At 42.6% G+C, this 13191-nt stretch overlaps 1 protein-coding gene across 1 annotated transcript; it reads right to left on the minus strand.

Moving 5' to 3' along the window:
* Positions 1-220: 220 nt before the first annotated feature.
* Positions 221-11790, minus strand: LOC308083429 (uncharacterized protein; the record flags this gene model as incomplete). Its single annotated transcript, XM_080425744.1, has 4 exons — positions 11331-11790; positions 8040-8186; positions 2165-3190; positions 221-336 (listed from the first exon to the last, which is right to left on the minus strand). Exons 1-4 carry the CDS (start codon positions 11560-11562, stop codon positions 221-223), a joined length of 1521 nt encoding a protein of 506 aa, XP_080281870.1. The 5' UTR covers positions 11563-11790.
* Positions 11791-13191: the final 1401 nt, after the last annotated feature.

Here is a 13191-nt window from a genome sequence, read left to right on the forward strand (position 1 = left end):
GATCAATTATTTTCATGAAATTTTTCAAAATATAAAAATAAAAAAAACTCGAAAATTGCTGGCAATGGGGGAGTACTTTATGAAAATACTCTGGCAGTCAAAGAGTTAAGGCCTGTGAATCTATGTTATTGTTATCTATTACATCGTTAAATAGTAAAGCACAAAATAATAGCAATAATAAGAAGACATGTATAATAATAATAATAGTAAAACATTTTTTCTATCTTTTACCGTCACTGGGCGCCCCCTGCAGGTCACTGGTGGTGGTGGTGGTACGGGTCTTCTTCTTAACAGGGTCTCCATCAGAGGAAGACTGTCGCTGCTTCTTGACATTGGCTGGCAGACACGCAAATGAAAAGCAATTTAAATGTGTAATATATTATTATTAGTAATGTTATTAACATGATGGAAATGCACATTTGGGGAGAATTATAATTTGTGAACATAATGAGAATAGCTTTAAAAGAACCGTACAATGATAAAAGTATTACAAAATACATACAATCCAAATGAAATGGAAGAGTGAGAATTTGCAGACTTATTGTGTTGATTTAAATTGGTTGATGTTGACATCATCAGATTGTGTAATAACTCCCCTTTGGTATTCAACACGTGTAACTGTCATGTTGCCATTATATTGTTGCTGTCGGGCAGAAACCTTCAGGCATCTTCAAACTATTCATATTTGTATGTATTTATTTTATTTAAAGGTAGGGTAAGTGATATTTTTTGGTTAAAACAAAAGTTTTTTTTAGTTAAACGGATAAAGCACTATATTCTGTTAAAGCACTATAATCATTGCTATAGAGTGTTTGTTCAGTAACAGGGGTCTCCCCGTCTCTCCAGCTCTTTGATAAACAGAAAATACATTTTCAGGTACAGTAGGTGACAATATTTCAGCCAATCAGGAGAGAGTAGCCATTTATCAGCTTCAGTTTTATATTTCAGTTTTTATGTTCCAGTTCCAGTGTTGTCTTTGTTGTTATTTATTTGTGTCATCACTTCACTTGTTTAATCTGTATCCTGTCTGAGTTCTCCTGATTGGATAAAATTTGTATCCTGACATGAAAATGCATTTTCTGTTTAATAAAGAGGTGGAGAGACATGTCAGCCTCCTGTTACTGAACAAACACTCTATAGCAATGCGTACTATCAGAATATAGAGCCATGTAACACTTATTTTAACCAAAGAAAATCACTTACCCCACCTTTAATGAAAGCATGACAGTGTTGTAAAAAAAGTAGCAAAAATAGGGGACCAAAAGCTCACACAACGTCTCACATCGCGACGCGGAGATAAGACATTGTGACCTTCAGCTATTTTTGCTACTTTTGAAAAGTACAAAGAAATGTTTTGCCTACTGTATATGATTATGATATTACCAGAATTGGATGCCAGGTTTGTGGGTTTTATAAATATTTAACCAATTAAAAGTAGTTAACAAGAGCTTGTGACTAAATAATAGCTACATTGGATCCATTGGAACACAGATAATTATTTTTCCAATTTCCTGAAAAGTAATGGTTTTGGACTGCCCGATTGTGATGATATGTTTGTTCTGCATTAACATATCATGTGTCAGCACAGATTGCTCCTTAGAAAAACAACAAGCATTTTAAATAATTTGACACAAACTACAAATAGAGACGTTTTTGTTGTTGTTAAAACATTGGGTGCCAAAACCGGGAATCTCCGGTTTTACATTTTTAGCGCTTAGGTGCCAAAACCGGGAATAATCGTGAACTATTTATATATATATTTTTTTTCCACAAGGGGGGGGGGGGGGGGGGGGGGCTAGCACAACTTTGGAACCATCCACGGTGCCTCTGAGAAGGAGGGGACAGATGGATCACCGTGCCAAAAAACCTGGCTCCTGTCCGCTCCCATTCTATCTCCTTGCAAAAAAACTCCACATTTCCTTAACTTTTTACAGTGGGGAAAACGAGTCATTTTCGATGCACGATCACTCCGCCATGGCGACTCGCGGTGGTCCAGGTGTTAGCCAGGACCATCCACCATCGTGCACGCATCCATTGTTTACAATCGGGGTGCTCGTCGTGGAGTCTACAGCTGTAAACAGCGTAGCGTTACAAATGGTGAGATCTCTGGCACTTAACGTACACTTTTTTAATAAAACTCTGGCACTGAATGTGTTCATTTTACCTGCATGTGTTCTCATGTGCCTCTTCAGATTGGTTGATAGACTGAATCTTTGATCACAAACTGCACAAGTAAAGGGCCTTTCCCCTGTATGAGTCCTCATGTGTTGTGACAGATTACCGGTTCCACGGAAGCCTTTCCCACAAACTGTGCAATTAAAGGGTTTTTCCCCTGTGTGAGTCCTCATGTGAAGTGTCAGTTCAAACATTCGGCCAACTCCTTTGCCACAAACGGTACAAGTAAAGGGTTTTTCCCCGGTGTGAGTCCTCACGTGTCGTTTCAGATCACCAATGTGACCAAAGCCTTTGCCACACACCTCACAAGTAAAGGGCTTTTCCCCTGTATGAATGGTCATGTGTCGCTTCAGATCAACCTTGTGGCCAAAGCCTTTGACGCAAACCATACAAGTGAAGGGCTTTTCCCCTGTGTGACTCTTAAAGTGTCGTGTCAGAGTACCCGTGTGACCAAAGACTTTGCCACAAACGCTACAACTACAGCTTTTCCTCCCCGTCTGTTTTGATGATTTCATGTCCTGGGACGGCTTGTTGCTCAAAGACAAACTTTGTCTTTCCACACGTTGGGTTGGTGTGTTTAAATCTGACTGATCTTCCCTGGTCTCCTCCCAATCATCGCTGTCTTCAGTGTTGTCAGATTCAGAACCAGTTGGTTGTGGTGCTCCAAAGTCCTCTACAGCAGCTTGTGTTTTCATGTGTGCAGTTGAGGTGTTGGCTAGAGCCTCTGTCTCTCTGTTTTTAGCATCTTCATCTTCACTTTTCACTGCTAGTAATGTCGTCAACATTGACCCATAAGCATCTAGAGGCTGCGTTCCTCTGTTTTCATCATCATCATCTTCACTTTTTACTGCTAGCAATGTCATTGCTGACCCATCAGCCCCCTCTGGTCTTTGAAGCAGCTCCTGCTGTTCTTCTTTAATCTGGGGAGGCTCTGGTTCCTCCTGGAGCAGAATACGACTGCTCTCCTGCTGTTCGACAGAAACCTCCTCTTCACACACAGGGAGGTACAGGAAGTCTAGGCAAAACACATACACATTTCACAATAAAATATTTAAATGAGAGAAATGCACTTCATCTCTACAAGTTACCAATCCTCCATTTCCTGCAAACTGGAATGGCTATCGTATCTAACCACATGGACCCGTAGCATCCCAGTTCTGGGCAGGTCGACCATTTGACGTCGACATTTGGTGTAGAAGGAAAAAAGAGGGGACCAAGTATAGACCCCTGGGAGACTCCAGTTAACAACATATATATGGTGTATCAACGTATAGTGGTTGAAGCAAGACTGTATAACGTATGTGACAAACACATTGAAACTCTATTTCTTTAGTGAATAAAATATTATTTTGTCCAATCTGTATGGTACAGTATGTTAGGTTAGGTTTCATGACATCAAATTTAAATTTTATATATTTTTTAGGTTTTCTAAACTCAATTACATGCAAAAAAAACAGAACTTTGAACATTCAGTGGATTTTCTGTGTTCTGGGGTTTTCTGAATGATGAGGCTCAGAAAAGTGCTGTGATTGGCCCGTGGACTTTGATGTCACAGTCCATTAATCCCGCCCCCTCTCCTCCCTAAAACCTAACCTGACCTAGCAGCATCTATGGCATTGTTTCTCAAAGTGGGGTCCGGGGACCCCCAGGGGTCCTTGGAGGGGTACCAGGGGGTCCCCAGCAAAAGTAGTTAATATAGCATCACAATAATTTTACACCTGAATAAATGTAACTATAATGTTATTATCGTGCTATGAGCTTGTAGATCTGCTATTTTTTAAATGATTCGAAAATTCTCAACAATGTTTGAAACATGTTGAATAATTTTTATTTTTTTTTTAACACATCTTCTATTCTGGGGGTTCCTGGCACAACAGATTTTGAGATGGGGGTCCACGGACACATACGGCACATATAATTTTGGGGGTCCTTGACATCCTTGACACAAATGTTTGAGACCCACTGATCTATGTATGGGCTGCTAGCGGGGCGTTTTAATCTTACTGTAAGGTCGTCACTAGGGCTGTCACCATTATGACATTGTACTTGACGATTAATTGTCACTCAAATAATTGCGATTAACTAAAAATAATTAATTGCGTTTCTGTCGTTGAACATTATTGGAACATTATGAATAAAAAAGTACATTTCTGTTTGGCTTTTAGGCTTCGTAAACAAAAGTTGCACAGGGCAGATATGACAATTAACATACATAATAATTTAATGAGTGTAGTTTAAATAGTGGAAATAGCAGATCTACAGGCTCAAAACACGTCGACACATTTTGAGCTTGTAGATATGCTTGTAGATATGCTTATGCTTCCACAATTTTTTTGTTAGAATATTTGAACGTTTTTAATATGTAAATGATTATGACAATTAAGCAAAAGATAATTACGATTATCTAAAATAATTGCGATTATGTCATAATTGTGACCGACCTAGTCATCACACTCCGGGAACAGTTATTTTGCGCGATTAATTAACATCAATTCAAACTGTTGTCATTAGTACAGCCACTCTCTAAGTTTTCAACGTTCTGAGTACTAGGGGATGGGAGTCATTGGGATTTTATTTATTTAAATTCTGCTTAGATTCCCTGTTGGTTCTAAAATGGTCAAACTAGGAAAACTAAAATCTTGATTGTTAGTGTTAACAAACTCGACGAGCTACAGATACAGCTGGAAGGGCAGCCAATCAACACCCCCAAACAACTGTCTCCTCCAAATGTGTCCATACTGTGAGTGGCACATACTAGATGCAGTGCTGCAGCTGTGATTATTGGGTCATTATAACAAAAAATGGCTGGGCAAATTCACGTCCTCAACAACACCATCATAATCAGTAGATAGGCCACACAAAATAAACGTGTTACCAAAAAACATACACAAGAAGATGATTTCCCCCCAATCCCCTGTGTCCATCAGTTCTTATTATTTAATGCTACCAATAACAACGTGCTCTTGCTGTTGGATTGTTAGTTGGTCTGTTATTGTCTCCGCCAGGCCGAAAGGCATGGCGAGAGAGTATGTTTTGCCCCCTGTCCGTCCGTCCGTGTGTGTGTCCGTGTGTCCGTCCGTGTGTCCGTCCTGTCTGTGTGTTAGCAGCTAATCTCCGGCACCGTTGGCCCGGTCGCTGCGAAACTGTGCACACACACTCCCTGGATGCCAATTCAGAACCTCTGCCCCACATTTTTCATATGGGCCTGTTATAGCGCCACCTGGAGGCCGATGTGTGCAAAACCCATTTTTTCCTATTACTCCTACAGCTTTTAACTAAACGTCATGCAAATCGGTACACAGTATCTCTATAGTCATGTGATCAACCCGGATCTGTTCAATTTCCCATATTCCATCCTCATTGGCTAAGGTTGGCTTCCAAAGTTTGCAGGATTGGTGAGTTTTGAACAAACTGCCTCAAATCATGAACGCAGCTTGCCATTTCCATAAAATTGCACACGCACATTCCCACTAGGCCGAGGAAAAAATGCCACTTAAAACTTTTCAAATCAGCCTCATGGTGGCGCTATAACAGGCCGATTTGCATTTTTAACTATAACTGCACCGATCTGCGTGAAACTTTGCACGCACACTCCCTAGAAGCCAAGGAAAAACATCTGCACTGCATTTTTCACATCTGCTTTTTACAGCGCCACCAGGAGGCCGACTTATGTCAAATACATTTTTGGATATTAATCCATCAGATTTTATCCAAACATCACGCAAATCGGTACACAGTATCTCTATAGTCATGTGATCAAGACGCATCTGTCCGATATTTCATATTCCATCCTGATTGGCTAAGGTTGGCTTCCAAAGTTTGCAGGATTGGTCCGTTTTGAACAAAATGTCTCAAATCATGAACGCGGCGTGCGATTTCCCTGAAAATGTGCACGCACATTCCCACTAGGCCGCGGAAGAAATGCCACCCTTTTCACATTGCCCTGTTATAGCGCCACCAGCAGGTCTACTTTAGCAAAACACATTTTTGGAACAAAATGCCTCAAGTCATGAATGCATGCACATTCCCACTAGGCCGAGGAAGAAATGCCACCCTTTTCACCTATTATAGCGCCACCAGGAGGCCACAATAACCTACCTGACCTGGCGGAGACCTGTGCTCCGAGGAGCACTTTTTCTAGTTGTGTTATAGTGTCTGGGTAGCTCGGTCGGGAGAGAGAGCTCTCGCTTTTGGACCACAAGGTCATGGGTTTGATCCCGGGCACCGCCAACTCAGCATTTAAGTAGCCAGGCTTGGGTGCGGCAAGTCATGCGGTAAGTTCTGGGAGCTGATGGTAGAAGTTTTGCTCCACCTCAGCAATCCATCTCCCAGGGCTCTAGTGCAGTTTATTTTTTTTCCACAAGGGGGGGGGGGGGGGGACCACCAGTGGTCCTTGGGGGGGTACCAGGGGGTCCCCAGCCAAATTAACAATCATTTTAACCACCTAGCTTTGGCTATTTTTGAAAAATCTTGAAAATGTGTGCATATCTATGAATACATACTTTTTAAAGCGAGCGTTTTTAACTAAAATCTTTGCTTCTGGGGGTCCCTGGCACAAAACATTTTCAGATGGGGGTCCGTGGCCAAATGTATATCAATTTAGGGGTCCTTGGCATGAAAAGGGTTGAAAACCACTGCTCTAGTGCATTGAAGTGGGGATAGACTCCCACATTCCCAGATGATACCGACAATACGCCTGTTATTAAGTCTGTTATTGTTATACGTCTACTGTTTTTGCTCTTGGAGTTGGATTATTCGCGGGATTTGCCTGTTAGTGTTATTTGTAGGCCACTCTGCTCTGATGTTTCTTTCAGTCAGGTCGTCTGGAAATGCAATTCATGAAGAATCAAGATGAACGACAATGGACAGGTTGAATTGGGTCGATACTCGCCAGTATAGAGTACGTTCTTCTGCTGTCTTTTGTGCACCTGCATCGTATAAGGCCTAATTATAAGTGGGGAAGCCATGCGCTTTCCAAGTCCGATACAGTTAATGCTATACATATGGAGGACAAAAAGCATCACTACACAAGAGTGGGACGTTAAATAATGGAGAGGCAATGCTAACATTAAACTAGAGCCATGTAATGTAGGTGAGTATTATGATGATGATGGTCATCTTACTAAGATCTTATCTTAACTCATTGAGTGCCATTAACATGTTTCATGTGTTTTTACCGCTATGGCGCAACGTGCCAATGACGTATTTGACGTGTTTTTGAAAAAATAGTAAAACTATTTTTTTTTTTTTTTTTTAAACATGTTCAGAACCCAAGATATCATTATCTGAAGATTTGCAGCTCCATCCACTCCTTGTTTAACGTATAACTGAAAAAGGCTGTATCTCGCTTCCTAAGCACTTTTTTTTAACTTTGAAAAAAACTCTGGCACTGGGACAACATAATTTAGAAATAATTTTTGTTTATTCGTTTTTGTTCTTTTACATACTACGTACAATTGAGTGCCAGAATTGCCAAATGTAAAAAAAATAAAAATAAAATAAAGAAAATCTGGCACTCAATGAGTTAAATGTGTCCATGAACATAAGTGGCATTCATACATTTTAGCATCAGAATACATTCTTTGGTATATGTTTTTGTTGCATGTTTTTGCATTACATTGCAATAGTTCTTTCTCAGTAAACACATGTGGACCCCAGGAAGAGTAGCTGCTGCTAAGGTAGTAGCTAATGGGGATCCAAATAAACAACAATGAACATCAGCCACCTGCAGTGCTGTGTGAGTTGTAATTAAAATAATTACCATAGGCTGTGTAGCATTGGTGGATTGTTTAGTTGTCATGATCCCAGCATGTGAGGACCTTATTCTTTTAAGATTAGTACCAATAAGGTGATCTTGTTTTTACCTGATTGAGTGTCGCACCTCGTCTTATTGTGTAGTAATGTCATTGTTGACACATCAGCCTCCTCTTCCTGTTCCTCCTTAATCTGTGGAGGCTCTGGTTCCTCCTGGACCAGACTGGGGCTCCTCTCCACATGTTCAAGTGAAACCTCTTTACACACAGACAGAAGGAGGAGCATCAGCAGAACAACTCAAAGTGCTTTTTCTCATCAGATTATATTTATTATCCAACTGATTTGTTTTGCCACGATCTTCAGCGTTTTTATTCTATTTTTATAGTGTCCTTTTTTCAGTTAAAATGGCTGAAATGGCCTACAGATTCAAACAGTGGTAACCACTGATTCTATATTCAATACTCCGCTCAAGGTCTCGCTATAGGAGAGCGCCCTCTAGCGCGAACACGGAAGCATTTTCTTGATGTACTTCCAGACAAGGTACCTTTTGGCTGAATTCTGATTCGCTCTCCCGACTGAAGGTTCCGCCCCTTGCCTACATAGTCAAGGGGGCGGATCTTCATTCAGTCCTTTCGTTCCTCTTCTCGTCTGGAAGCAGAGCGTTTTCCCTCAGTTCACCGAATATTTGTCTGGCTTAACTAGGTTTTAACAGGGCAGGATCGATTTCTGTGACCGCGAGACGCTGAAAAGATCCAGGTGTTTCTGACCCTTTTACCGTAAGTGAAAAACACATGGTTTTTCCTTAAAGATTCTGAACTAGCACCCACCCTAGCTCCTTGTTGTTACACGTTAGGTTCGATCACTAACAAGTTAGCTTGCTAACTCCAACTTAGCCTAGTAGCACTCGTTAGCACGGAAGCTAGCGAGTGACTCGCGAGCAATAGCTGCTAGACTAGACAACGCTTGGTTAGCCCACAAGCTAATCTTGACTACACGTGTTGCGGCCTACTAGCCACCAAGGCTAGCCCGACGGGAAACTCGTGGTTGGCGTCGGAACCTTCCTCAGAGTTTACCCAAGCGGCACGCCAGCCCAGAGCCGACATCACTCCCCACCCAGGTTAAAGCCTAGTTAAGCCAAACAAATCTTCGGTGAACTGAGGGAAAACGCTCTGCTTCCAGACAAGAAGAGGAACGAAAGGACTGAATGAAGATCCGCCCCTTGACTATATAGGCGGAGGGCGGGACCTCCGGTCAATCAGAATTCAGCCTAAAAGGTACCTTGTCTGGAAGTACATCAAGAAAATGCTTCTGTGTTCGCGCTAGAGGGCGCTCTCCCATAGCGAGACCTCTCGCTTTGTATTTCATAGAACCGGGGTTACGCTAGTAACCTATAGTTTCTCATACTGTACATAGAATCTATTGTGGCAGCCTGCCAAAATAGATTACGCTGTCTACAGTTTGGCTTGTTGTCTTGGTAGAGTTGCCAAGACAACCTTGGATATGGACAACCTTACACCACCGGTTTCTACAGACCGTAAATGAAGCCTATTTTCTATATCCGGTTCGAAATGCAACCGGAAATTCATGCTATTGGCTGCAAACACAGCGAGGGCGGGTCTTCACTTGGTAGAACAAGTTGAAAGCCTAGAAACATACCCTACTTTTTTTTTTACATTTTTTTTTTAATTAATGGGACCATAATTTACTAAACTCATATCATGATGATTTAAAAACGACTTTAAACTAGCGGTTGAAAACATAAATGTGTGGTTATGAAAAGGTTTACTAATAAATTAAATAGATTTACTAAAATCAAGTGTAAACCTCATTGACTTCTATTGAGATTATAATGTATTGCGACCGGTAGAAGGTGAAATAGCGGCATCTACTGGGCCATTAATAGGAACAGCAGGCTGAACGAGAACCCGGAAGTGAGCTTCAATTCCAGTGTAGTGGGTTTGCCCCTTGGTCCAGATGCGAATATCCATTTTGCAAACGGGTTACGCAAAGACTCGCCCCCGCCTGCCTCTGATTAGCCAGAGCTCGTTAACTTGTCAACAACTTAGCAATGTCCCCTTCCGTGACACACGTGGAACTGCCTCTCACATGAGCGGACCGCTTTAAATAACTCCCAAACCCCTGGGACAAAATAAGTCTCTGTGGCGTGCACCCTTAATCATTAGACTTCCAATACAAGCGCCACGGGATCAAATCCCGCTCCCCTCGTTGTTTATTTTATCTAAAATGTATCGCAAATTATTGAATTAGGATTAAGGTTAGGTTTAGGCATAGTTTTACCAAGCGAGGCAGACCACTCTGCCCACTTGGTGAGAACAGACTACAGACCCTAATATTAAACTAGGAAGTAGTTTGGCAAAAAAAAAAACATCGGAGGCGCGCCGTCTCTAGTGGACTTGAGCAACGAGAGGCACCGCCGAGCGAGCCGTTGCAAAGTCCACTAGAGCCGACTCGGCGCCGTTCGAGTTATGTAAAATAACAGGTAATAACAGCTCCGAGATGAGGTCCTACGTGGCCCGGTGCCGTTTGAGCGAAAAAAAATCGTACATTTTCCACTTTACATGTTTCTTACCCCTTTCTGCACATCGTATCCAAAAAGTAAAGGTTTTCTGAAATGCTCTCAGATGTTTGAAATTTTAACGTACAAGAAAATCTATCCACGAGTTGAAAAAAGCGTTTAAATAGCTTCTCTCCTAAAAAAAATTAAGACATACCCGGAAGTTGCCCCCTTAGAGATAACATTACTGATTCCCCTACTGGTCAAATATCGAATTGCATCTTCTAATGCATAATATTATGGAACCGGCTGAGGAGAGAAGCGATTTAAACACTTTTTTCAACTCGTTGGATAGATTTTATTGTATGTTAAAATTTCAAACATCTGAGAGCATTTCAGAAAACCTTTACTTTTTGGATACGATGTGCAGAAAGGGGTAAGAAACATGCAAAGTGGAAAATGTGCGGATAATTTTCGCTCAAACGGCACCGACAAACGAGGAACCTCATCTCGGAGCTATACAGCGGAGGGAGAGGTTCCGATTGGAGCTAAGTTTGATGTTGTTGTGCATGTAACAGACATACCTGCAGTAGTTTGATGTTGTTGTGCATGTAACAGACATACCTGCAGTAGTGTGTAGTTTGCTGTTGTGCATGTAACAGACATACCTGCAGTAGTGTGTAGTTTGCTGTTGTGCATGTAACAGACATACCTGCAGTAGTGTGTAGTTTGCTGTTGTGCATGTAACAGACATACCTGCAGTAGTGTAGTTTGCTGTTGTGCATGTAACAGACATACCTGCAGTAGTGTGTAGTTTGCTGTTGTGCATGTAACAGACATACCTGCAGTAGTGTGTAGTTTGCTGTTGTGCATGTAACAGACATACCTGCAGCAGTGTGTAGCTTGCTGTAGTGCAGTGTCTCTATCTCTCTCTGGAAGAGGTTGCACATGAACTCTGCAGCCGCACTGAGGCGCTCCAACACCAACACTCTGACATGAAGCTTCACATAACACACATCACTCCGTCTCTGTTGTTTCTCTAAAACACACAGGATCTCCTCTCCCACAGAGGTCAGGTGGTCCTTTATGGACAGCCGTACAGACTCAACGTGACACATGATGATGATGTTGACAGATCACTGCGTCTCTGGGTGACAGATAGATGACAGAAAGAATCCCCCCGAAACCAGGAGATTGTAGAACATTACAATCCAGGAGAACAGCAGGAGAAAGGCTTAAACAGGAGGAGACTCCGGTCGAATCCAGGAGTGCCGTTGACACGTCTGTTTATGAGACATGGTTCACCACCGTCTGTGTTCCTCCCATATAGTTATAATGTATCGCTGTGTTCCCCATCCATCTAGCCTGGTAAACCCTCCCTCCGGAAATCTAATTTCTATTTGATTCCTGGAGTGAGTCTGGCATGAACCGCCTCTCTGCAATATTGGCTGTATATGCCAAACGGTCGCGCCTATCAGCGTCGTCGCACATCGTTCTGTGATTGACAGCGACAGTTGGCCAATCAGGTGGCGAGTTCGAGTGAGCCCAAAACACGAACGGCAGCCATCTTTTTCTGTGGGCAGTTTTCTCCGCTATTTTTTTACTTCAAAAAGCTCTCTAACTTCTATTTTGAGGCACGGAATTTACTTATAAGATATCGTTTGGATAGAATGTAGTTGTTTAACTTCATATATGTGGTCAATTAATCATGACAAAGCCTATTTAAAAAATAATAATTAGAGAACCGGTAGGGGCGGGCAGTGACACCATTGTACCCGAAAAAGGCAACCCATTTTGGGTATGGCTGTCTCAAAAGTCCCGTCGCGTCACATTAAGATTGGTGAACTGCTGATTGGCTGAAGGGGAAAAATTATCATTGGCTGAAGGGGTTGTCAGTCAACGGTATTACTCCCGCCCAACTCCAGCACAGCCAATATTGCAGACAGGCGGATCAGGCCAGACTCACTCCTGAAATGAAATGGAATTGAGATTTCCGGAGGGAGGGTTTACCAGGCTACCATCCATCCACCACAATGGAAGAGAAATAAATAAACTACACGTTGCTTCAATGCTTCCGGGTCAACGTGTGTCGCACATCCAGCCATGGGATCCAGGCACTGTTGCGCCCCCTGGTGGAGGAGGTGAGTAACTGTCAGACAGAGAGACAGAGAGAGAGACAGAGAGGGAGACAGAGAGAGAGAGAGAGAGAGAGAGAGAGAGAGAGAGAGAGAGAGAGAGAGAGAGAGAGAGAGAGAGAGAGAGAGAGAGAGAGAGGGAGACAGAGAGACAAAGAGGGAGACAGAGAGACAGAGAGAGAGAGAGACAGAGAGAGAGAGAGAGAGAGAGAGAGAGAGAGAGAGAGAGAGAGAGAGAGAGAGAGAGAGAGAGAGACAGAGAGGGAGACAGAGAGACAGAGACAGAGAGAGAGAGAGAGAGAGAGAGAGAGAGAGACAGAGAGACAGAGAGACAGACAGAGAGACAGAGAGGGAGACAGAGAGACAGAGAGAGAGAGAGAGAGAGAGAGAGAGAGAGAGACAGAGAGACAGAGAGGGAGACAGAGAGACAGAGAGAGAGAGACAGAGACAGAGAGAGACAGGGCTGCCCAACACTCATGGATCCTGCAGGAATCCAGGAGAACCTCCCCAAATTCACCAGAACACTTGAAATCTAATGACATCTACTATGTTAAAGGGTTTCTGGGGGTGGACCCCCAGACCCCCCGCTTGGGGGGTGTGGTCAGTCAGTGC

Source organism: Gymnoscopelus braueri (genome assembly GCF_963280865.1).
Source record: "Gymnoscopelus braueri genome assembly, chromosome: 4".
NCBI lineage: Eukaryota > Metazoa > Chordata > Actinopteri > Myctophiformes > Myctophidae > Gymnoscopelus > Gymnoscopelus braueri.